The following is a 22620-nucleotide window of genomic DNA, read 5'->3' as shown; positions in this document are numbered from 1 at the left end:
AACCGATGGATGATAGACAAGTCATGGCTTATGTATTGATCAGATGCATTGTTTTCCTTGTTGGAGGATATCACGCCGTGATTGACTCGTGTGATGTCCACTGCAGGGATCGATTGCCAGAGCAACTGAAAACACAGATGATCAGACGAATATAGCCCTAAGATTATTGAGAACGGAATTCATGCACCCGCGTTGATGGAATCTGCTTGAGCCAGGTGACGAACACCCTAGGAACACCCCGGGAACCCTAGAATCATACTCTCTCTCTCTCTCTTCTCCCAATAGCTTCATCTAGAATACGGATACAAGCTCTAATCTCAAACTTAGCCCACATTCTGACAAGATCTGGGTTCCCCCAGTTCGGTACTAACGATCTATCTACTAGTACTGCCCGCGGTCAAAAAGTGAATATTATTAATAAATCTATATGATTATCTCTATCTATATGACATGTGTGAAGAATGCGATCGAAATTAAGGTAGGGTGGATGGATTAAGCCTTGGTGAAGCGCGCGCGGATCTTCGCCCCGTAGATGTAGAAGCCAAACGGGATGAAGACCATGCCCACGCCCAGGAACGCCAGCAGCCACGAGGCCCACTGCAGGCCCAGCCGGTGGTACATCTGCGTGGTGAAGAGCGGGAAGGCGGCGCCGCCGCCGGACCGCAGGAAGACCTTGGCGGCGAGCGCGGAGGCGGCGTACTTCTGGTACGAGTCGATGATGTAGTTGTTGACGGCGTAGTAGCACAGCACCATGCCGTAGCCGAAGGCGATGCCGGAGGAGGCGGGGCCGACCCAGATGATATGCTTGTAGGAGGTGGCGCCGAGGATGAAGAGGGCGATGGGGATGAAGGGGGCGCCGATGAGGGCGCCGATGAGGCGGTCTTCCGGGGTGGGATCGCGCTTGTGGCAGATGCGGCGGAACTGCTTCTCGACGAGCGGGGTGGTGAGCAGCGAGAAGCCGGCGCCGATGAGGATGGGGATGAACATGAGGCCGATCTGGCCGTCGTTGTAGCCGTACAGCTCGCCGAAGATGACGGGGAAGGCGAAGAAGAAGGCGTACAGCATGGCGTAGATGAGCACGATGTACATGCACATGAGGTCGAGCACGGGCTCGGTGAGGATCATGGTGACGGGGCGGATGAGGCTGGTGCGCACGATCTCCATGAAGCTGAGCTTGACCCGCTCCTGCTCCGTGATGATGTTGGGGTTGCCGGTCTCCTTGCGGAGCTTCTTGGCCCGGCGCTTGAGGATCACCGGCGCGTACGTCTCGGGCACCATCCCCATGAGGATCATCATGACCCCGGAAAAGGCCATGTTGGTCCAGAAGAAGAGGTCGAGCCGGTGCGAGCCGATGTTGATCCAGCCGCAGACGATGGGGCCCACGACGGGGCCACAGTACGGCGCCGCGGCGAAGTAGGCAATGGCCATGCCGCGGTCCTCCAGGTTCCAGATATCGGCAATCGTACCCCCGGCGAGCGACAGGCCGGAGCTGGCAAAGACGCCGCTGAGGAACCGACACACCAGCAGGCCACCGATGTTCGGCGACAGCGCACAGGGGATCTGGAAGATGGTATACAGCGCCAGCGAGATGATGTACACCGGCTGACGGCCGATGATTTCCGACAGCGGACTCCAGAGCAAGGGGCCCACGGCAAACCCACAGACCATGATGGAACAGGTCAGCGTGGCCACCTCCAGCGAGACCCCATACTTCTCCTCGATCAGGCCCAGTCCACCGGTGACGATCGACGAACCATAGGCGATGCACACGACCAGCATCGAGGCAACCATGGTGACGTACCAGCGGTACAGCCGGGACCAGTTGTAGGGGTTCGCGGGGTCATCGATGGTAAACGTGACGAATTCCACGGGCTCGCCTCCCTTCTCCACGTCCGCCGGGGTGAGCGGCCGGCCCGCACTGGTCGTCGACCGGATCTGTTCCAGCGTGCGCGCCGGCACGAGACCGGTCTGGGTTTCGATGTTGAACTCCTCGGGGAAGATGGGGTCGGCGGGACGGCCGACCTCTGGGTATCGGACGCCCAGCGGCGGCGCGACGGGACTGATGCCGGCTTCCTGGAGAGTCTCGCGGGTTTCGGTGCGATAGAGCGACAGGCTGTTCCGGTGGGTGTTTGTCCGTAGCGGATCGATGATGTGGTCATGGTTGGGGGTGCTATTGAGCCTCGAGGGAGGCTCATCTGCGTTTGGAGCGGACATGGCGAGGTGATGAGGTGATTAGGTGAGGATATATGTATATGTATGGATGTATATGTGTATATATAGATAGATATATACCGTCCGAAGCCAGTCTATACAGAAAGAATGAGATCTGACAAAAGCCGGCCAACTATCGGAGAACCCAGCAAATATATAGACTTCTTCTATACCGTCTGATCAGCATCGGGAGCCCTGGCCGACAAAATCCCGACCCGCCGAGCTTCGGCCATGACGAGGATTTACGAATCCCACGCGACAAAAGACAATGGCAGGTCTGCACTAAAAAGGGACAGGAGGAATGCAGGATCTTATTCCGAAAACTAGCTATGCACCGGTGGCTGTTGGCTGTTGGCTGTTGGCGAGAGGTTGCAGAAATGGCGCAGGATGATGATCTCAAGACTCACAGAACAGACTGAGTTTAGAATTTGAGATTATGTGATATCCTTCAATTGATTTGAGCAATGCAGATAAGCTCCTACACGGACTGTTAAATTAATCATGATTAGTCTGAGGAAGTCCGAGTGAAATCCTTTGCGAATTGAAGCCGTCATGGACCATTAATAGTGACCATTAATGTCTTGAAAAAAAGCCACCAAGTACTCCGTAAATCGATTCTAATTTTCTCTCTGTTTCTATTTCTCAGTCATGATGTCATCTTCTCATCTTTCTCTGGCCCAAACTCGGTACCGAGTCTTGTCCGAATGATAACCATTATACATGAAGCCAAAGTGATCTCATTTGATCCACGCCCCCAGTCCGATCACTCCCGGGGCCAGTCTCTGGCTTTATTTTCTTTTCTTTTCTTCTCTATTCTGTTCTGGCGATGCGGCCCACTGTTTCACTAACTCAACCCTTTTGCATGGATGGCCACGAATTCCAGACCCCCTTGGCCCCCCTGGCGATCTCCCTCCGTCCGTCATACAAGGGGTAGACCACCACCGCCGCAAACGCGAAAAACTGCCAGAGAATGGCCACCGTCGTCCATCCGGCGAAGAACGATCGCGAGAAGATATAGTCGCGGTACAGCGGCATGGGCCAGAGCACAAAGGTGACCAGCACTAGCACCCCAAACACCACCCATGCGATGCGCAGCCACCGCCAGAGTTCCTGCAGCGTCTCCGCGCTGAACGGGTGCTGCAGGTCGTCGAGAGCCCGCTGCGATGATGACGGGAGGATCGGGGTGACCTGGGCGGGTGGTTGTTTCTTTTCTGCGTCTCCGTCGCCCGGGAGCACTGGCTGTCCATTGTCGGCGTCGGCGTCGGCGAGCTCGACACGCAGGAATTCCCGCCAGTCGAACCGCGCGGGCCGGAATACCGATAGCACGACCGAGTAGAGCGCCGGGGAGAAGAACGAGCCGATCGCGCCGTACAGCGCCGGGAGCCCCTGGCCCGTCGTGTCCATGGTCACGGCGCCATAGAGTGATTGGGCGCTGACGAGCCAGATGGTCAGTCCCGTGGCGAAGCCGAGGATGGGGGCCAGGATGGCGGCGAGGCGCGTCTGGCCGGACCAGAACAGCGTGAGGCCCAGCGGGATGATGCCCGGGCAGGAGAGGATGGGCCGGAAGTATCCGAGCCAGGTCATGTTGGCGCCGCCGTAGTTCAGGGCGATGGCGATGCCGGTGATGAAGACGGCGTGGACGACGGTGGTGAGGTGGCTGACGTGGAGCAGGCGGCGGTCGCTGGCGCGCGGGTTGATGTACGTCTTGTACAGGTCGAAGGAGAGGATGCTGCTGACGGCGATCATGGACGAGGAGACGGTGCTGGTCAGCGCCATGAAGAGGAGGATGAAGAAAGCGACGATCCCCGCGGGCCCGATCAGGGCTTGGACCAGGTACGGCATGACCAGGCCCGAGTTGATCTCGGCGAGCGTCAGGGTCCCCGGGTAGGTTGGGAAGATCGGTGTGTCGTGGAGGGCGCGCGCGGACAGGCCAATGACGGTCCCGAGACCCCAGGGGATGCCAAAGACCGCGACGGCGGCGAGATTGTACGCGGGGACGGTGGCATGGACCTCGCTGGCGAACGACTTTTGCCAGAACGCCGTGTCCATGATGACCAGGGCGAGATTGCCGAACTTGAGGATCAGGCCCCAGATGATGGCGTCGCGGGACTTCATCGTGAGCAGCGAGCCCGCGAAGTTGCCGGGAATGTAGTTCTCGGCCGCCGTCGCTCGGATCTGGTCGTACAGGCCCCCCAGGCCGCCGACGGCCGGATGGACCAGAACGGTCAAGGTGAAGTAGATGATGAGGATCAGGGCCACCGTCGTGTGCAGGAAGTCGGTCAGGAAGGTGGCTTTGAGGCCTCCAACCGCCGTATACAGCACCACTACACAATCAGCCTCGGGGGATCGACATGTAACCTCCACCAGCGAGATCAGGCATACCTCCCAGCGGCATCAGAATCGTCGCCGCCACGAAATTCATCCCCGACACGCCATAGATCAGCTGCGACCCCGTGAGAATCATACTCGAGCACCCAAACACGTTATTCGTCAGGTTGAGCACGATAAACACCACATGTCCGATGCGCCCGTACCGCAGCCGGATGATCTCCAGCGACGTATGCGCATAGGGCACCCGGATCTTGGCCATGACCCCGAGCGCCGCCATCAGGGCGATCTGGAAACACAGCCCAGAACCCCACCACTACCGTCATCCTTAGCAGAGCGCAGGGGAGGGGGTAAAGCCAACATACCAACGGAACCGCCAGTCCGTACCGGTAGCACATGGCCGCCGACAGAACGGTCTCGTTGATCCACATCCACGAAGAAAACACCGCCGAGGCCGTCAGCCCCGTGCCGACGGAGCGGTTGGCCACCATGAACATCTCCGAGGTGCCCGAGTCTTCGCAGAGATAGGCCTTTTGGATCTTGATGGCGATCAGGATGACCCCGCAGAAGAGCACGCCGAGCCCGATCAGGAGGCCATAGGCCGTGCCCTGGGGGATCAGGTCGACGCTGTGGATGTGTCCCGTGGCGACTGTCATGGTGCGTTGACTGATGGCAGATAGATATCAGGAAGGCGGCCGTATTTAACCTCGCCAAGGGTTCTGGATAGAGTGGCATTGCTTGTGCAGATCTATCGCGTTGGACTTGGCGTTTATGGCGTGCATCGTGATAGACGTGGAGTCATTATTGGCCTGGAGGGATGGGAGTTGGACATGGGCCGATTGCGTGCCATTGCCGCGCTATGGCGACGCAGCACACAATCGTAGTGGGCCAGCAGAACACCTCTATGAATCTGTCATTGGAAATATGGTAAGTATTTCTTTTGAGGTGTCCTTCAAAACCAACTAAACTACGAAACAGTGTGTGCAGTGCAGATTATGTGATATTGTTACTCGTGTATTGCTTCAAACTATATAGTACATGATCATAGCAAAGAATCCCTCCCGCGATCGCTCATTGTCATTTCTCATATCCATTCGATGGCATCATATTCACTCCTCAGGAGCATCGGCGTTGGAGTGAGAGCCACCCTTGCGGCCGGCCTCACGGGCACGAGGGTCACCAGGCTGGAAGCTGCCGCTGGAAGCATGGCCACCCTTGGAAGCGATCTCTTTCTGTGCAGCATTAGCATCATCATCATCATCATAGTAATGCTCGTATGGGTAAAAGAAGACATACCTGCTTCTGGGGATCCATGCTGGCGAAACCACCCTGGTGGCTGGACTGGCCTCCCTTGCGGGCAATGTTCTCAACCTCCTCATGGGGGCGGTTGGCAAAGTTGCCAGGGTTCTGATTGTTGGTAGGCATGTTGACTGGCGTTTCTTTGGGAAATAGAAAAGGGAGGTTGAACCGTTGGACAAGTAGAATTCAAATAGTATGCTCGTGGGATGGATTGCTTGTCTGTCTGACTGACTGATGAAGGATCGCATGGAACAGGGTATTCCAGGGGAGTATTTATGCTTGAGAAAGGAGCTGCTGACTCTACGATGGGTGCTTCCTGTAATGCAATTGGCATCCCACAGACAGGTATCCACTGTGATGATGCCCATTGACCTCATCCAACATCAAAGTGAACAAGAAGCAAGCAATGAACTTGGCAGCTATCCTACTAGACCTCTTAGGATAGTTGCCAGGCTCTGATTGTCTCTGCGGGAGCTTGCGTTGCCCCTGCCACACTCTGGACGGTGTCGATCTACGCCAGTTATCCTGGTGGAACTGGTTGGACTGGTTGAAACCATGAAGGAATCTGGGCCCGGAGATCCTGAGATCTGGGAAAAGTCAATTAATCCGGGGGGAGATCAATGGATTTCCACCGTGAGACCCAGATTATGACAGGGTCTCAACCAGACAGAGCGAAGATGTGGAATGCCGACTTCATCATGACACCTATCCCACACTACCTTGTAGGAAGATTTCAGCTTCAACACTCACACAGTCTGGGATATTTCTGTATATCATCATGATTACCTCAGTTGAAAGCTGCGGTCACTGGATGACGCTATTCTCAAAAATGGTAATATTGGAATATTGCCACTCCCACCTCTTCCTACTGACTACTATACTATACTGTATTCAAAGCCAATTCCTTTTGATATGAGCTAGATTGACAAACCACCCGTACAGGCGTTTGTTCCTCCTACTCTCTATCTCTTCCATCTATTTATTCTCTGCCGTAGATGTTGCTCTTCGCATTATCAGGCACTCGATTGTCGCCTCCATTCGGACAAGCGGGATCAGTGTAGCCAGCGCTTTTTCAACGGTCAATCCATCATCAGCTGGACTAGACTGGCCTAGCCGTATTCTCAAATGTCTCTGGATGGCACGATGGATTGTGTGTTCAGCCATAAATTCACTTCGATCCGTTGTTGCAAGTCAAAAGTAGCAAGTCAGATCGCACTGACCGGCTCTTCGACGTACTGGCATCGCAAGGATTTTCCCCCGTCAGTCTGCCCATTATAGTGTCGCTGCTGGAGCACACATTGCTCCACGACCATTAATTCCTGCGAAGGAATCAGCAATTTTTTTTGGCTGGAGACACTGTCTGTATTCGCCCAGTAGCTGGGGAGGGTGGGACTCTTTACTGTGAGAAGAAAGCAGTGGATAAATAACACTTTATCATCAGTATATGCAAGGTTCGAGAAGCAACGGTGAATTCTCATAGTTTATATAAGGCATGCATAGTCAACCACCAAAGTCTCCATAACCTCTGATAATGCCCCCCTACTACTCATACTACAAATCAACACCACTTGCTAACACATCCACCACCTTCTCCTGAAAGTCCAACGCCAGCGACGGCCCATCCTCGGCCCGGAACTGCCCCCTCAGACACGCCAGAACGGCCTTTGTATACCCCATTCCCATCTCCTTGGGCAATCCCTGCACCGCCAGCCCCAGCAGATCCTCCAGCACCTTCTTCCGCGGCGGCAGGCGCCCACTGCGCTGGGCCTCGCGGATCTTCGGCTCCATCAGCCGCGACAGCGTCACCCACAGCCCGATCTCGAGTAGCACGACCCCCAGCGCGTAAATGTCATGCAGCCGCTGGAACTGATGCGTGGGCTTTCCCTGGCGGTTCGGGTGCCGGTAGAGATTGGGCTCCACCTCGAAGTCACTGCGCATGTCGGTGCCTTGCTGGACGGAGCGCGCGTAGCCCCAGTCACCCAGATACGCGACGATCTGGCCTGATCGTGACTGCGTGGCGGATAGGCGGCGCTCGTAGATGCCGGAGGTCGTGATGCCGGTTTCGCTCTGCAGGAAGAGGAGAATGCCGCGGCTCCAGATGTTTTTGTGCAGCCAGCTGGAGGCGTGCAGGTTTGAGAGGGTGAGGGCAAGGCTGTGAGCCACGCTGAAGCGGTCGTTCAGCGAGGGTTTCTTGAGGGGGCGCTTGGTGTCGCTGTCGATGGCGTTGATGAAGGCGTGTAGGGTTATGGGGCTGGAGTTGCTGGTATCGGAGGGGGGCAGCCGGTAGAGGAAGACGCTACGTTCGTGCTCCGGCTGGTCGATGAAGCCAAGACATTCCAGCGCATAGATTCGAGGTTGATCGAGACTGTCGGCGGTGGCGCTCGGGGCAAAGGTGGTATTCTGGAGCAGCCAAGCGAGGTTGCGGATGGGCTCTTTGTATTCCTTGATCTCATCCGGCTCCAGGTCCTCCTGTTTGAGAATACTCTCGTACTCATGATACTCGATGAGCACTTGCATACTCTCTGCGCTCGAGGTAGACCACTTGCCCAATTGAAACCCTCCTGTCGACTTGCCCTCTTCAACAATCTCCCCACTCAAACTGCAGTAGCTATCCGGCGCCTTGGCTTCCACTAGCATACGGCGCTTCACCACCGGTTCGAGTCCACTACTCTTCAGTCCCTGGCTGTCGCTCTCCGCCAGCTTTGCCAGCGTATCCTGCGACATGTGCTGCATGACGTTCTGCAGATCCTTTGACCATGTGGTGTACGCCTCCAGGATCCGGTTCAGCCTCTTCTTGTCGAAAAGTGACCAGTCATACCCCTTCATCTTCAGGCTCTTGACCTTAGCCTTGGCTCTCTCTAGGAGCGACTCTTTCGCTGTCCACTCGTTCTCCTCTGTGTCTTCTTCCCCCACGAGGCCATATTTTGCGGCGACGAGCTCATATTCGGCGAGGGTCTTGCGCATCTGTACTAACAGTCCCTCCACCGTGTTGACAATGAAGGGTTCCAGCTTGCCTGGGAGCATTAGCCCATGCTCTGGACGGAAGAAGATGCGTTTAAAGAAATGTAGGGTGATCAGTTGGACATTGAGTTTAAGGCGAATCTCAGCACGATCATCATCAAAGGCTTTGATATCGGAGATGACGCCTTGGATGAAGACGGTGACCTTGTAGACTTGGGTGATGGCGGTTGCTGCGGTGCCATAGACGTCCATTTTTATTTTTATTTTCTTGTGATATTTGTGAAGAAGAGTGGAATGAAAGTGAGGAAAGACGAGAAGGCTGAGAGAATAATAAATGGCAAGAGGAATGAGGCTGAATCCCAGCGCCTAAAAGGCGCCAACCATAGTAAACCATAGCCTCGTTTGAAGTTGTCAGCCTTGTTGTTGGTGATATTCGGTCTAGACGCTATTTTTAGGTCTAACAATCTGGTTTAAATGCCCCAAATACCCCACGGCATTGCTCACATCCTCGTATCCTGCAGACCAACAATGCCGGACCTCGAATCCTACGACGCCATCCTGCAATCCCTTTCCGACGAGGATAACTACTACTACAACATCACAAACAGCAACACCAACACCAACAGCGACAGCACCTTCTTGGAATATGAGCAACTTGACCTCAACAGCCTCAATCTGTCCACCTCCTCTTACTCCCTCATCGACCCCCTCGATGCCGCCATCACCGCAACCCGCAATGGCGCCGCCCCGGAACTCAGCACCCTCTCCGACTTCACCACCATCCTCTCCCAAACAGGCATCCATGGGCCCCGTCTCCTCAAAGCCGGAAACCTAGCTTTGCGGGGCACAAAGATTGGCTCCGGCTCCCAATTCACCGTCTTTCGTGACCCAATGTTCGAGAAAGAGGTCGTCAAGCGCCTGAACGTGCCGCTGTCCGCGAAGCCCGAGCGCTTCGCCGCTAGCACGGATTACAGGCAAAGGCTGCGCACGGTAGTCCTCGAGGTCCTCTCGCTGTGTAACCCGATGATGCGCGCGCATCCAAACATCGTCAGCCTGCTAGCGTGGGGGTATGATTTTCCGTATGCGGACATGCCCGTCCCCGTGCTGTTTGTGGAGGCGGCCTTGATGCCGCTGTCGGATTTCTTGAAGAATGGCATGGAGGGAGGGAATGGGGCCAAGTACCAGTTGGCTCTGGATGTTGCGAATGGGCTTGAGGCGCTGCATCATCTGCGCATTGTGCATGGCGACGTCAAGCCGGATAATGTGTTGGTGTTCCCGGGGCCGAGCGACAAGGTGCCGTTTCGCGCGAAGCTGAGTGATTTCGGGGTCTGTATTGATCTTGAGGCGGAGCCGAGTAGGTTCTCATTGAGTGACTATCTCGGCACACCGGCGTGGCTGGCGCCAGAGGTGGTGAAGAAGGACTTGGACAGATTCTGCGCTTTCCAGGCCGATCTGATGTTCAAGTTTGATGCGTATAGTTTCGGGATGGTGCTGCTGTCTGTCTTCGTGGCTGAGGGTGAGCCTCTGGTCCTTCACACAGCTGCTGGCACATTTCCAGAGCAGGTCTCCAAGTTGCTGGATGGCAAGAACCTACCCTCAGATATTCGGATGGACCTGCGCAAAGCCATCCAGCAGCTATTAAGAGAAGACCCGCGTGAAAGACCGGAGATCTCGCCAAATCTTCTCAAGACAGACAGTCCAAAATATGCATCCTGGTAACTTCATTTACCCGGCTACTACTCGCATACACTAACCTGCTAGGCTCTCCTCTGTCCAAACCAACCACACGGAGACTCATGTGGGCATCATCGATCCCATATACAACAAAGGCCCTCTCTTCTGGTACCGCCTTGACGATACTGTGCGCGCCGAGCTAGAAGAACAGTACGCCACCTCGAAGCAGGACGATGGACCTATGATCCCCGGCGACGTCCTCTTTGGAATGGCGCAGACCATAACCGGCGCGAAACCCTCATATCTGGACCGGATGCTCGCTTGGCTAACAGATGCTGCGAGGAGCGGCTATTCGCCGGCTCGAGCTGTCTATGCGCCAATTATGCGCGCACATGGTCAGAAGCCGGAGTTTGAGAAGAAGATACTGGACGAATGGATGCTGCAGGCGGTGGCGGAGGGGTATATGTTTGCACAGCCGGTGGATATCAAACCGGATGATCTGAACAGAGCAAAGGATAAGTTTCGTTCAAATGGAGGCTTCTGTTCGGACCCGTTTTTAGGTAAGAGAGCTGTGCTCGAAGCGGCGAAAGATCCAGACAAGGCTTTTGAGTGGCAGAAGGAGAATGGGCGCATTGTGGACAGAAAAGGCAATACCATCCTCCATGCTGCCGCGTCTCTAGGAAAATTGGAGACTGTCCAGACGCTGCTTGAGACGGAAATACCAGTTGACGTGGAGAACGAGAATGGAGAGACACCGTTGTACAAGGCCTTTCAGGCTGGACATCCCGAGGTCATCAACTATCTCCTTGACCACGGCGCCAGTGCTCTTTGCGGGTCTCGACAGGAAAAAGCCACTCCCCTCCATTGGCTGTTCATGATTCCAGATGAATCTGCCTTGCAGATTGCGCAGCGTATGGTGGAGGCAGGGGCAGACGTCAATGCCACCTTACACCCTGTGGTGAAGCCAAATAGCGGTGGTTACCCCGAAAAGATCCAGATCCTGCACTAGTATGTCTCCCTTCTACGCTGTAATCAAGTCTAACATCACAGTCCGTTTGAACTTCCACACGGTACGGCATTGCACTGGGCATGTCTCTTCCGCAACATACCCGCGATGGATGCCCTGCTTTCTCTAGGGGCGAATATCAACGCGACCTATCACGGCCTGGATGCATCAACCACTCCCCTTGCGCTGACAGCGTATTTTGGTGAGCCGTCGATTGCTCGATATCTGATCTCCAAAGGCGCCGATGGTACCGGGATTGATTCGATGAAACGGAATACGCTACACAATATAACCAAGTACTTCCCGGACCGACATGGCTATCTGCCGCATCATTGGCACTATTGGATTCGACACGGTAGTTGGGAAGATCACCTAACCCAGCTGACCGAATTGGTTCACGTTTTGATCGGAGCCGGCGCTAATCTGAATACCAAAGACAAGAGTTACCCGCCCTTGACCCCCATTGCTGCTGCTGCGGATCCGGGGGTCTGGGATGGGGGGATGATTTGTGCGTTGCTAGACGCAGGTGCCGATCTCAAGGAGTCCATATTGTCCGCGGGGGATACAGGTACTTCTACGGATCAGCTTAGCATGGTGAAAAGAGCTAACCTGTCAGTTCTGCATTCGTGGGTATCGATCATCGGACCTCGCCTGGACTATCCCTGCGCCTACCTATCTACGCTCCAAAAAATATCCAACGCCATGCCCACCATCGACATCCCCAACTCCTACGCACAAGAGATGCCACTGCATTTCCTAGCCACCATCTACCACCCCGAGGACGAGTTCGAAGCCGCCTGCGAGATCTTCCTCGCCCACAACCCCCCAGCAAACATCAACTGCCGCACCCGCCGCGGCGCAACGCCCCTGTCCATCGCCCTGCAAACCCAGCACGACCCCGGTCGTCGCGGCCTCTTCCTCCTCCGCAGAGGCGCCAGCCCCCTGCTGACGGACAGCCAGGGAAGAGACATCTTCTTCTTCCTCGCCAACAACACCGCACTCCCCGACAGCACCACCCACGACCTCATCCGCCAGTTCCTCCTCCAGATCAACCCGAAAGATGCCCCCCAAGCCTATAACCAGCATTACCTCCAAAATCCCGGCAGCACCCAGACCCTCTTCGCCGCCGCAGAGCGCGGAAAGCCACGCACGCTCTCCTTTCTCCTAGACCTCGGCCTTGCCGCGCGCATCAACGAGCCAAATACCAACAAATCCCCGCCACAGACGGCGCTTGACCACGCCCTCAAGGCAAAGGGATATAGTGAGCTGGCTCATGCGCGTGCGCTAGAGCTGTATAAGCCTGGTCCGGCGCGGGAGCACGCCATCGTGGCGAATCTAGTCTATGACGAGGCGCAGGGCCCGCCGGCGCGTGCGGCGGAGGCGCATAGGTGTTTTCCTGAAGTGGTTGAGATTCTGCGCGGGGCGGGGGCGAAGCAGATGGGCGAGCTGAATAGTGGTTTAGTCGGTACGTGTGCCATTTTTGAGGACTTTTGTGGAATGAGGTTAACCAATCGTTATAGGTACGGGCTTACGCATGGTTCGCAATCAGATTGGGAGTGTGTGGAGTTGGGTGGATAGGAGGAAAGCTTGAGATGGAGGGCACTTATCTTATATATGTATGTAGTTCCTCTATAGTATGATACTTCTCGAGTTCTACTTACTGTTTTGCGTGCAATAGATAGATAGTGCTGTGTGACCATACAGAAAATCAAGATATATCAGAGACTGCAAAGCAGCCTATGGTTTGAAGTAGGTCTGTGTATTGATGGGCTGCCTTCTAACCACTGCTTGGATAGCTGTATCGCATACTTCGCAGAAGTTGGGATAACACTGGAGTGTCCTTGAAGGTCCTCACACACTGTATGTATCAGCGACATCGAGTCATTCGGAGAATTGAGACTGGAGACTGGTTCGGAGAGTCCTGAACAAGCTAAGGAAGGATTCAATCTGGTAGACTTGTTGTGTATATCCAGTTTGAGGTTGGTTGATCAATCGACTACTGTAGATTTTCACCACTACTATGAATCACGAAGCTGAAATATATACCACACTCACTAATAATAATGGCAAGAAAAAAAATAATTCGTCATTCTTGGGACTGAAAATGAAGAGAAGACAAAAAGATTCGACAAGGGCAGGATTCGAACCTGCGCTCCCGAGGGAATCAGCTTGCTAGGAGAATCGGACGACTTCCTATTCGAGGCTGACGCGTTAACCACTCCGCCACCTTGCCTGTTGTTGATATTTAGGTTGATATTTTTTGTTACTCAGTGTAACAAAAGTCTACCCTCGAGAAGAGCTCGGTCTTTCGTGAGTTGGAGGTTTCAGTCGACAGTTGGTCGGCGACCATTGTACAGGGCGTTATCAACCTACTTACAATAATCGATCAATTAAATGATGAGACATGGCTATAACCTTGCCAGGAATTAGCGCAGCGCGGTATTGCCAGAGAATATCCACCCATGATGATCCACAAGTAACTCTAGCACTATGCTAAGCATTGCCATCGAGTGTCGCTGGATCATTTGTTTCATTATAGCGACTTGGAACAAGGCTTCCTGGAGGTCGGAAAAGCGATAGGGAAGGCGGTAATTGTTCAGGGCCATCGAAATCATTTGTCTGCTTGACAAGCATATGAACCCATGTGGCACAGGTCTGGATGCTGGCAAACCCCGTTCGGGCGGCTTGGAGTCGACTGAGTTGTCCCCTGTGTTGACTTTGTGTCGACGGAATTGATCGTCTGGCTGGGGAGTATGCTAGTAAATAGTGCCGTTCCCTTGAACATGACACGGTAATTGGGATAGAACCAGCCGACTGCATGGGTTGGGAACATCAATAGGGTATAATGGGTGAAATGGCATGTCAAGTGCGTGGATATGTATTTATATGTTTCCCTGGATAGATACACCAGCATAGGATTTATACCATCAGGTACATAGATTGGCAAAGTAGGTAAGACAATGGACGTGTATACTTAATAGTGTGAGTACTTTCCAACATATTATGTATTATTTGACGATTTATTCGCTTACTACCTCATACTTGCTGTGAGATGTTGACAGAATGTGGTGACATCCGTGATCCATTCCTGCATGATTGCATTACGATCAATTTGTCAAAGTTAGATAGTCTTTCACCAATTAGGGCAAGGTGGCGGAGTGGTTAACGCGTCAGCCTCGAATAGAAAATCGTTTGATTCTCTAGCAAGCTGATTCCTTCGGGAGCGCAGGTTCGAATCCTGCCCTTGTCGAATCTTTTTGTCTTTTTCTTCTGCATTCCACGAATGCTGGCTACCTACCTACCCTTCTTCATTCAGTATTTTTCTTTTAAATTCACACACACTCTCTCCCCGAAGTCCCTCCCCCCCGAGGATGAGGGTAGTAATTGATTAATCCTCCACTCTTCCCCATACCAAGCAATCCCAGTAGCATGCGTTGAGGATAGTATACACACTCGCGGATACCGTCAACCCCATAGTGCCTCGTAATCGCCAAAGACGCGAAAGACGTCCCCGTGGAGGCGGCACTCGACTACGTTGCAGTCTATACAGTCGGCAACGGCTTCTCGTCCCGCAAACTGTAGAGTTTTGAGGTGTTGGCGCGGGCTTCGCGCTGCCGAAGTGGCTGGTGCCCGGGACCCAGATGGATGTGCATATCTCGTAGATCGGGACGTCGAGCAATAATGCCGTGCTGTTGGGTTCGGACGGGTGTCGTTCGGAACGGTCTATACCCCGTATTACGCACCGATATCAGCGGAAAGCAGCGAATTGCCTCGTTCCGGTCAACGTGTTCAAAAATATGGTTGCTTTGCTGTTGCTGTATCTTGCGGTGGAGTTGGGTGCAGAGACAGGGCTATTTGCAAGTCTATCTGGTCATGTTTGCGGCGACTGTCGCTTTAGCGGTGCCTTCGTATTTTTTTCTACCGGAAGAGAGGAGAGACTGGAGTAGAGAACTGAGATTGGAGGCAATAGCTGTGTACTGGCAGTGTACTGGCATGGTTTGTTTGCAAGGATTGGCGAGGGCCAGTCTGTCGATATGGATTGATGGATTCTTCTTCTTATCCATTGGCCAGCCAGATATCTGAACTCTGAAGTAGATGGAGCCGAAGATGTCATCCTGCATATCAACTACTGCAGATCTCTCTCTATTCCCCGACACGCTAATATAAGTCGCATCATCCCACACAGCATCTACTACGTATATCTAACGCCTATCTGCCCATTGATTTCACTATCTTACATACTACACACTGCGTCCATCCATCCATCCATTCCATTCTATTCATTCATCCACCATGTCCTCCAAAATCCACCTCACCCCCAACCCACACTACCACAAATCCGGCCCAAAATCCTACGTCCACCTGCTCCGCAAATACCGCTTCACCACCACAAAACCCGGCCCCTACGTCTTCTCCTCTTTCATCCACCAGACTGGCACGCAGTACACGCGCGGCCCCGTCGGCGGCCGCGCACGGACCCAGCACCGGCTCCGCAAACGGGTCCCAGGGAGCGACCAGCTAGTGGACCTCGACGCCGACGACGCGCAGAACGAGGCTGCGTATCTAGCGCGGGTGAGCATTGGGACGCCGGAGCAGAGGTTTAATGTCGCGGTCGATAGCGCGGTGGGTGGGCTGTGGGTATGGTCGACTAACTTGTCCGCGGAAACGATAGCGGGGCATCGGGCGGGAACAGGGGCGATCTTTGATGGCGAGAAGTCGTCTACTTTCTCCGGGGGAGAAGGGGTGTGGAGGGTCGAGTACGGGGATGGGGCGAGCGCTGGCGGGATCGTCGGGAGGGAAAAGATCGTGCTTGGCGAGATGACGATCCAGAAGCAGGAGTTTGGGCTGGCGGATGTTCTCTCTGCGCAGTTTGCGCGGGGGACAGCGGATGGCGTGCTTGGGCTGGGGTTTGGGAGTCTGGGGCCGGATGGACCGCGCGGTCTCGTCGAGGCGATGTGTCGAACGGGGGATGTGAGCTCGTCGGTGGAGCTGTTTACGGTGAGATTGGGATCCTCCGGCGCTGAGGCAGAAGAGTCGTTCTGCACGTTTGGATTCGTCGATGAGGAGACGGTGAAGATATTCGGTGGGGAGGTATATTATACTCCCATCGACGACAGCCAGGGGTTCTGGATGTTTGATTCCGGGTCTGCGGTTGTCAATGGCAAGACGGTGGCTAGGGAGGGTAACAAGGCGATTGTTGACTCCGGGACGATGCTGACGCTGGTGGACGATGAGACCTGTCAAAGGATCTATGATGCTATTCCTGGGGCGTACTACGATGAGGAGAGTCAGGGCTATCTGTTTCCGTCTGATACGGCTGCGAATGAGCTCCCGGTGGTGTCGCTCGCAGTGGGGGAGAGGCAGTTCGTGGTGCGGAAGGAGGATTTGGGATTTGCAGAGGCCAAACCGGGGTATGCCTATGGGGGGATTCAGAGCCGAGGGAGCATGAAGATGGATGTTCTGGGTGGTACCTTTCTGATGGGACTTTACGCGGTAAGTTTGAAGTGGGAATCGGCAGCATGGACTGATTGGCTAACGAGAATAGATATTCGATGTGGGCAATCTTCGCTTTGGAGCTGTACAGCATCACCTCGGTTAGTCATTCATGCTGAGAGGATGGTTCTGGGGGTCTCTTGACAGAGTACGCAGCGGGTGGACCAAATGAGATATGAGATAGCTGTCACCTGTGAGTGCTTTGTGTGATGTATATAGAGACTGGCATGTCTCATTATGGAGTTCCTGTCTATCAAACCATGGACCAAGACTGAGTCCAGTTAACAAACAATGCCATTGTATGCTGTGTCTTACTACGGAATTAAACAATCCCTTTGTTCAAGTAAGAGACATATACTGTCTCATCGGTGATTCCTTTGTAGCAACAGACGAGGCAGGAGAGACACTGAAATGTTAGATTGAGGGCATTCAAGATATCAATCACATATGGGACCCTACCAACCCTCCAAATTCGAATATAAATACCCTCATCCTTGTAGTAGAGATAATGATGAAACCATTCTCTTTATTACACTCGTCCTCATTTTCTCCAACTCCTACTCAAACAGCCAAACCATCCTACAAGCTCCTCAAACACACTACTGGTGTCTACAATCTCAAACCCTCAAAATGAACACTCTTCCTCCCTTCGACTGGCTCATCGACGACCCCAACAATGAATACATTGACTTCCCCTTTCCCACCGACAACATAATCGACCTCCTCCCCGAAAACCCAACCCGCGAGGAGCTCATCAACCACTGGACCCGTCTACTACAGAGGTACTTCCCCTTCAGCAACTACTCCTCCCCAACCCACGTCCCCCGCTTGTCTAACGATACAGATCAAAAGTACTGTCTCGCCGTAGACCACTACTCCAGCATGTCGCACGCGGTGCTCTCGCTCCGCCCCCGCGGCGGCCCCATCGCCCGGGTGCATTTCCTGCACGTGTACGTGGTCGAGGAACCCCAGGAGAAGGAGGTGGTTGTGATTGACGACGACGGAGAGGACCCGGATAAGGGCGATTTTGGGGAGGCCAAGGTAGAGCTCTTTGAGGATCTACAGGGTCGGTTGGTTTCGCGCCTGCTGCGGAGATTCTACTACAAGACCCTCGAGGGCCGCAATATGACGCTCCATGGGGCGATTTGCGTGGGTCGCCATGTGCGCTTCTTTGCGCTGGAGCCGGACGGGAGCTTCGGCGCGGATTGCTGGTGGGGAGAGGAGGAGCTGGCGGCCGATATGAACGTGCATATGCCTCTGGTGCAGGATCGTTTGATGCAGATCAGCCATGAGATTGAGGCTCAGCGTAACCTTGGACATAGTTAGGCTTGCTATTTTTTGTTGCGGCTTGGTTTGGATGGATTGATTGATTGATTGATTGATTGATTGGTTGAGTATTGGGGGGTTTTTGGGGGCTTGGTTATATCAATGAATGCAAGCGTGACAATCCATTTCTAAGAAATCCTATCCGAGAGTAGCCTTGTAGGCTGTGTAGAGTGTAGACTGGCTCAGTCCGCCTGTGGCGTCTTGGTTAGGCTTGACAGAGCTTAGCCATTCGGCCCGGCTCTCGTAGTGTCCAATTGAAGCTATCCAGCTGGTACAATGACAAGCATGATTAGTGCTGACGGCTGACGGCAACGCAAATGTAGTATTCTGTAGCGAGAGGGTGGATAAGAGGCCGAAGGCGGCTATATATTGTGCTTCTGAATCTCACGAACTATCCATCATCTGTATATCCGTACAATCCACATCTATAGTATCTATCGACACAATGGCCTCCGGACAATATCCCCCTCCCATCCCTCCTAGACCACTTCCTCCACCGGTGCCTTCGAGGCGGCCGGTTCCCACCCCTCCAGCCATCCAAAATGACCCCGAAGTAAGTGCTTGGTATATCCGTAAGGCAGAACGTCTAACCATCTAGGTCATCGCCCTCTGCCCCGGAAACCAACCCCTCTACGCCACCGCATACTGGTATTCACTCCCCTCCATCCCCACCTACGAAGTCTGCTCGCACTGCTTCGCCTCCCACATCCGCTCCACGCCCTGGGCGGCCCAATTCCAAAAACACCTCCGGTCCCCAGACCCATCCCGCAGATGCCGCTTCGACACCCCCCGCATGCTCCAGCTCTGGTCCCATCTCGCGCAGAACCACGATTGGCCCGCCGTGACGGCATACATGGCCCACCGCGCCTCCATCCCCAACTGCACAGGCAAGACGCCCGTCGCCGCCGAGGCGGGCATCAAGTGGTATAGTCCGCGCGGCAACGAGCTCCACAACTTCGGGGTCTGTGCCGCGTGCTACGAGGATCTGCTGCTTGCGACCCCCTTCGCGGCTCACTTCGGTCTGAACCCGCAAAAGCAGCCCCCCGGGGAGCTCTGGAATTGCAAAATGCCGCTGTTTGTGCACCGGGCGATTGAGACGCCGGGAAAATATGCCACCTGGGCGGCGCTGGCCGCGGACATCGGGCGATATATGCAGATTCCGCCGTGCGATGGGCCGACGGGCATAGCTGCGGGGAAACGGGGCTGGTATCGGCCGCGCAGGGCGATTGAGGGATTGGTGGTGTGTGATTCGTGCTACTGGGAATATCTGGCGTCGTCGTTGATGGAGCGGGAGTGGGAGGCGATGCCGGTGGGGTTCCAGCATCAATGGACGACGTGGGCGTGCGATATGTCCCTGCTGCCGATGAAGGTGGCGTATCTCAAGGCGTTGATGGAGAAGGACTACGGGATATGGTGGAATGCGGCGCGGGCGATTATGGCGAGTCCACCGTGTCCGAGTGCGTCGGGGGGTGTGTACCCGGGGACATGGTATAAACTGCCTCGCGCCGAGGTGTATGTGTGCGCGCAATGCTTTGCGGGGATCATTTTCCCGTTCAGGTTTGGAAATCATTTCGTCCAGGCGTATGCGCACAACGGCCCGCGGACCTGCATCTTTAACGCCGCTACGCCGCGCCGCGAACAGTTCCTGAACCGCTTCGACGAGTCCATCAGCCTACGCGACTTCTCGAAATTCGAGAACTACGTCGTCCGCCTCTCGCCGCTCCCGCTCTGCTCCACGTCCACTATGGTGCATAACCGTCGGTGGTACGGTACTAATGACTTCCTGGCCTGCGAATCCTGCTGGGAAGAGTTCGTCAAGGACACGAGCCTCGCCTCGCAACTCTCTCTGAAGGGGGTCGTTGTCCCCGCCGCCTGCTGCGACATGTACTCTGCGCGCATGCGCCGGCTCTGGATGACCGCCTGCTCCAAGAACAATCTCGCCGAATTCACTGCGTTCGCCAAACACCGCTCAGCCGTGTACGCGCAGACCGTACCGCGTATGCAAGAGATCCTGGCTATGGCAAAGATGCGCATGGAGCAGAAGCAGACGCTCATGATGTCGTCAATCATGCTGCAGGGCGCGAGTAATGTCGTGGGGGCTTCGCAGTCCGCCGATTTCAGCCATACATTGTACGGTAATGCGGCGCTGGGATATCATGCCACTCCGGCGGGGGCACAGGGAGCTGCCCAGTTCGATCAGGCGTTGGGGATTAACCCGGTGCAGGGGGGTGAAATGATGCAGGTGGCACAGCTGGAGGCGATGTGGAAGCAGGTGGAGTGAGCTGTCAGCAGGCAGATTCTGCCGGAATCGCGGCCCGGTCATGTATATAGGTTGCAGTCTGATTGCGACGCCTTACTTGAAGCGTGTGGCTCCGTAAACCCCCGTTAGACATTTGGCTGAATTCAGCCAGCAAGCCACCGGGATTGTCAAAACTTATATGCCCATGGGATTAGCTAAACTGTCTGCAGCATTTTGCCGTTCGGCATTATCTCTCCGTCACTTGCCGGGTATCTCCTGTCCGACGGAGTATATCACCATGGATCTATCTTCTGGTTTTGCATGGTAATTGCCGCAGTGTAGAAATCATGATGCTTCTTATTGTCGTTGAACCAGCCCTAGAGGCGCTCTCTGCAGCGCAGAGCAGCTGTGTCTTCGGCCTGGTGAGTCTTTCGATCACGAATGAAGAATTATTTTTAAAGAGAATAGGGGCCAATGCGGTGGGTTTTTCATGTACTGGCGCTACTTGCTGCCAGACAGGATACGCGCAGCCACGGATCTTGGCCACAGAAAGCGGCTGGTGAGAAGGAGTTGGAGACCGTGCCGCTGATGAGGTTCATTTCCCTTGTCATAGCTCGTAGGAAGACAGACTTTCCACTGCCGACAGGACCGGTGATCGCCGTGACTCCTGCGCGCGCGGAATTTTCACCTGGAGATCCCGCAAGACAGGAGGACGGTTGGGTTCGTAATTGATAAACCTGGACAACAGATGCTGATAGGGAGTGCCAATGCTATTGTGGCCCCTGGACTTATCACAAGTGTAACTAACCCATCTCAACCCAGCCAACGCGTGGAAAGAGGGCTTGTTCTATCCTTCAATCTTCTTCGCCTTGATCAGTTCTATCAGACGCTCTGCTATCATTTCTCCCATAAAGTCATAACCCTCCGCCGTCAAATGCAGTCCGTCATCCCAAATCTTCTCCTGCCATTCTTCGCTGGTACCATGGTAGCGGATCTTACTGTGCAAGTCAAACGTGTAGCTACCATCGGAGGTTAGACCCGTTTTTTTTTTCTTTCTTTCCGTCGCATGCCAACTCATGAAAACCACTTACAACCTCTCCGCCTGATGAGCCAGTATGGACGCGTTGACGGCATTGCGTCTTGCATTCAGCGGCTTGCTCACAAGCGCACACTCAGGAATCGTCATGGCGAGCACATTTGCGTCTTTCTCTAGAGGTACCTGCCACGTTGCTTGTAAGGCAGGGTAGATCGTGTCGGGCTGAAACCCATAACCGAGGTCGCTGGATAGCATCAGAATGGGTTTCGTTCGTCAACAGCGAAAAGGGAACAGCTGCTGTAGAGAAAACATACTTTGTACCCCCGAGGACAATCACCCAGTCATAGTTATACTTTGAGACTTGTAAGTAGTATTTGTCAGTTCCCATTTCTTTTTTTTTTGCCTAATCGCTTCGCAGGATGTGCGTACATTTCGTCTGCATGCGAGGTAAGAAAGCGCCGCCGGGGCTAATGACCCGATCTCCTGGGAGTCCTTCCACGTCGACTGTGAATTTGGTGGAAGGAAAGGCCGCCTGGAGCTTTTCTTTCAACTTGCCGGCATAGGGATGATATTCCAGGCCGTAGTGGTAGTATCCCGCTGTCAGGGAGTTGCCGAAGCAGAGGATCGATAGCTTGTCGCTCATGCTGCTAATTCTCGTTCTAAATATCTGATGATTTGATGGCGTACTGAACGAAAGATTGATGAATGGAGTAGAATGGTTCCTGTCAAGTTGAGTGAGGAGAAAAATGGCCTGGCGTGCATAAGACATTCAGGAGCGCATTACCTGCGCCACCCATCTTATAGCCGAGTGCAGTGAGGGGCATTCGAGCATCATTCTTTGTGGCTGATTGACTTATCTATCTATCCGTAAGGATGAGTCCGTCGATTTTCAACCTCAACTTACAACCTCCCAACATAGGTAGAAGTGAAGTTGATGCTGCCCAGATTTTCATAGTCAATATAGCATCGGCCAGGTGGATACCGATTGGAACAAAGAACATACAGACTTCACTGACCCTTCTGGTGAATGAGAAAGGATGATATACT

General features: G+C 54.2%; 9 protein-coding genes and 2 non-coding genes across 11 annotated transcripts, besides 8 other annotated features; 5 read left to right on the top strand and 6 right to left on the bottom strand.

Annotated features, from left to right (window-relative positions):
* Positions 1–492: 492 nt before the first annotated feature.
* ACLA_097220 (MFS transporter) lies at positions 493–2214 on the bottom strand (the record flags this gene model as incomplete). Its single annotated transcript, XM_001270209.1, has 1 exon — positions 493–2214. One exon carries the CDS (start codon positions 2212–2214, stop codon positions 493–495), a length of 1722 nt encoding a protein of 573 aa, XP_001270210.1.
* Positions 853–877: a microsatellite.
* A 29-nt stretch (positions 2215–2243) lies between the features above and the next one.
* Positions 2244–2279: a microsatellite.
* Positions 2280–2550: 271 nt separating this feature from the next.
* Positions 2551–2574: a microsatellite.
* A 424-nt stretch (positions 2575–2998) lies between these two features.
* Positions 2999–3033: a microsatellite.
* Positions 3034–3060: 27 nt separating this feature from the next.
* Positions 3061–5195, bottom strand: ACLA_097210 (sodium:solute symporter family protein; the record flags this gene model as incomplete). The annotated part of the gene is made up of 3 exons (XM_001270208.1): positions 3061–4535; positions 4594–4855; positions 4905–5195. 3 exons carry the CDS (start codon positions 5193–5195, stop codon positions 3061–3063), a joined length of 2028 nt encoding a protein of 675 aa, XP_001270209.1.
* Positions 5196–5648: 453 nt separating this feature from the next.
* On the bottom strand, positions 5649–5964 carry ACLA_097200 (general stress protein; the record flags this gene model as incomplete). Its single annotated transcript, XM_001270207.1, has 2 exons — positions 5649–5771; positions 5836–5964. The coding sequence occupies 2 exons, from the start codon at positions 5962–5964 to the stop codon at positions 5649–5651; spliced, it is 252 nt and encodes an 83-aa protein (XP_001270208.1).
* A 1425-nt stretch (positions 5965–7389) lies between these two features.
* ACLA_097190 (uncharacterized protein) lies at positions 7390–9051 on the bottom strand (the record flags this gene model as incomplete). Its single annotated transcript, XM_001270206.1, has 1 exon — positions 7390–9051. One exon carries the CDS (start codon positions 9049–9051, stop codon positions 7390–7392), a length of 1662 nt encoding a protein of 553 aa, XP_001270207.1.
* A 276-nt stretch (positions 9052–9327) lies between these two features.
* Positions 9328–13057, top strand: ACLA_097180 (Ankyrin repeat protein; the record flags this gene model as incomplete). The annotated part of the gene is made up of 3 exons (XM_001270205.1): positions 9328–10514; positions 10561–11481; positions 11524–13057. The coding sequence occupies 3 exons, from the start codon at positions 9328–9330 to the stop codon at positions 13055–13057; spliced, it is 3642 nt and encodes a 1213-aa protein (XP_001270206.1).
* Positions 12175–12546: a mobile genetic element.
* Positions 13058–13605: 548 nt separating the features above from the next.
* ACLA_097170 lies at positions 13606–13712 on the bottom strand. The gene has a single exon. It is a non-coding gene; the product is annotated as a tRNA-Ser (tRNA).
* A 911-nt stretch (positions 13713–14623) lies between these two features.
* On the top strand, positions 14624–14729 carry ACLA_097160. The gene has a single exon. It is a non-coding gene; the product is annotated as a tRNA-Ser (tRNA).
* A 1003-nt stretch (positions 14730–15732) lies between these two features.
* Positions 15733–15770: a microsatellite.
* Positions 15771–15772: 2 nt separating this feature from the next.
* Positions 15773–17078, top strand: ACLA_097150 (pepsin-like aspartic protease; the record flags this gene model as incomplete). The annotated part of the gene is made up of 2 exons (XM_001270204.1): positions 15773–16972; positions 17025–17078. 2 exons carry the CDS (start codon positions 15773–15775, stop codon positions 17076–17078), a joined length of 1254 nt encoding a protein of 417 aa, XP_001270205.1.
* Positions 17079–17602: 524 nt separating this feature from the next.
* ACLA_097140 (uncharacterized protein) lies at positions 17603–18298 on the top strand (the record flags this gene model as incomplete). The annotated part of the gene is made up of 1 exon (XM_001270203.1): positions 17603–18298. The coding sequence occupies one exon, from the start codon at positions 17603–17605 to the stop codon at positions 18296–18298; it is 696 nt and encodes a 231-aa protein (XP_001270204.1).
* Positions 18299–18328: 30 nt separating this feature from the next.
* Positions 18329–18366: a microsatellite.
* Positions 18334–18366: a microsatellite.
* A 377-nt stretch (positions 18367–18743) lies between these two features.
* Positions 18744–20579, top strand: ACLA_097130 (uncharacterized protein; the record flags this gene model as incomplete). Its single annotated transcript, XM_001270202.1, has 2 exons — positions 18744–18851; positions 18897–20579. The coding sequence occupies 2 exons, from the start codon at positions 18744–18746 to the stop codon at positions 20577–20579; spliced, it is 1791 nt and encodes a 596-aa protein (XP_001270203.1).
* Positions 20580–21384: 805 nt separating this feature from the next.
* Positions 21385–22216, bottom strand: ACLA_097120 (SGNH/GDSL hydrolase family protein; the record flags this gene model as incomplete). Its single annotated transcript, XM_001270201.1, has 4 exons — positions 21385–21535; positions 21629–21817; positions 21888–21933; positions 22003–22216. The coding sequence occupies 4 exons, from the start codon at positions 22214–22216 to the stop codon at positions 21385–21387; spliced, it is 600 nt and encodes a 199-aa protein (XP_001270202.1).
* Between the last annotated feature and the right edge of the window lie 404 nt (positions 22217–22620).

Source organism: Aspergillus clavatus, genomic scaffold, assembly GCF_000002715.2.
Source record: "Aspergillus clavatus NRRL 1 1099423829804 genomic scaffold, whole genome shotgun sequence".
NCBI lineage: Eukaryota > Fungi > Ascomycota > Eurotiomycetes > Eurotiales > Aspergillaceae > Aspergillus > Aspergillus clavatus.
Note: the sequence above shows the minus strand (reverse complement) of the source record. Positions and strands in the feature narration are given on the sequence as shown.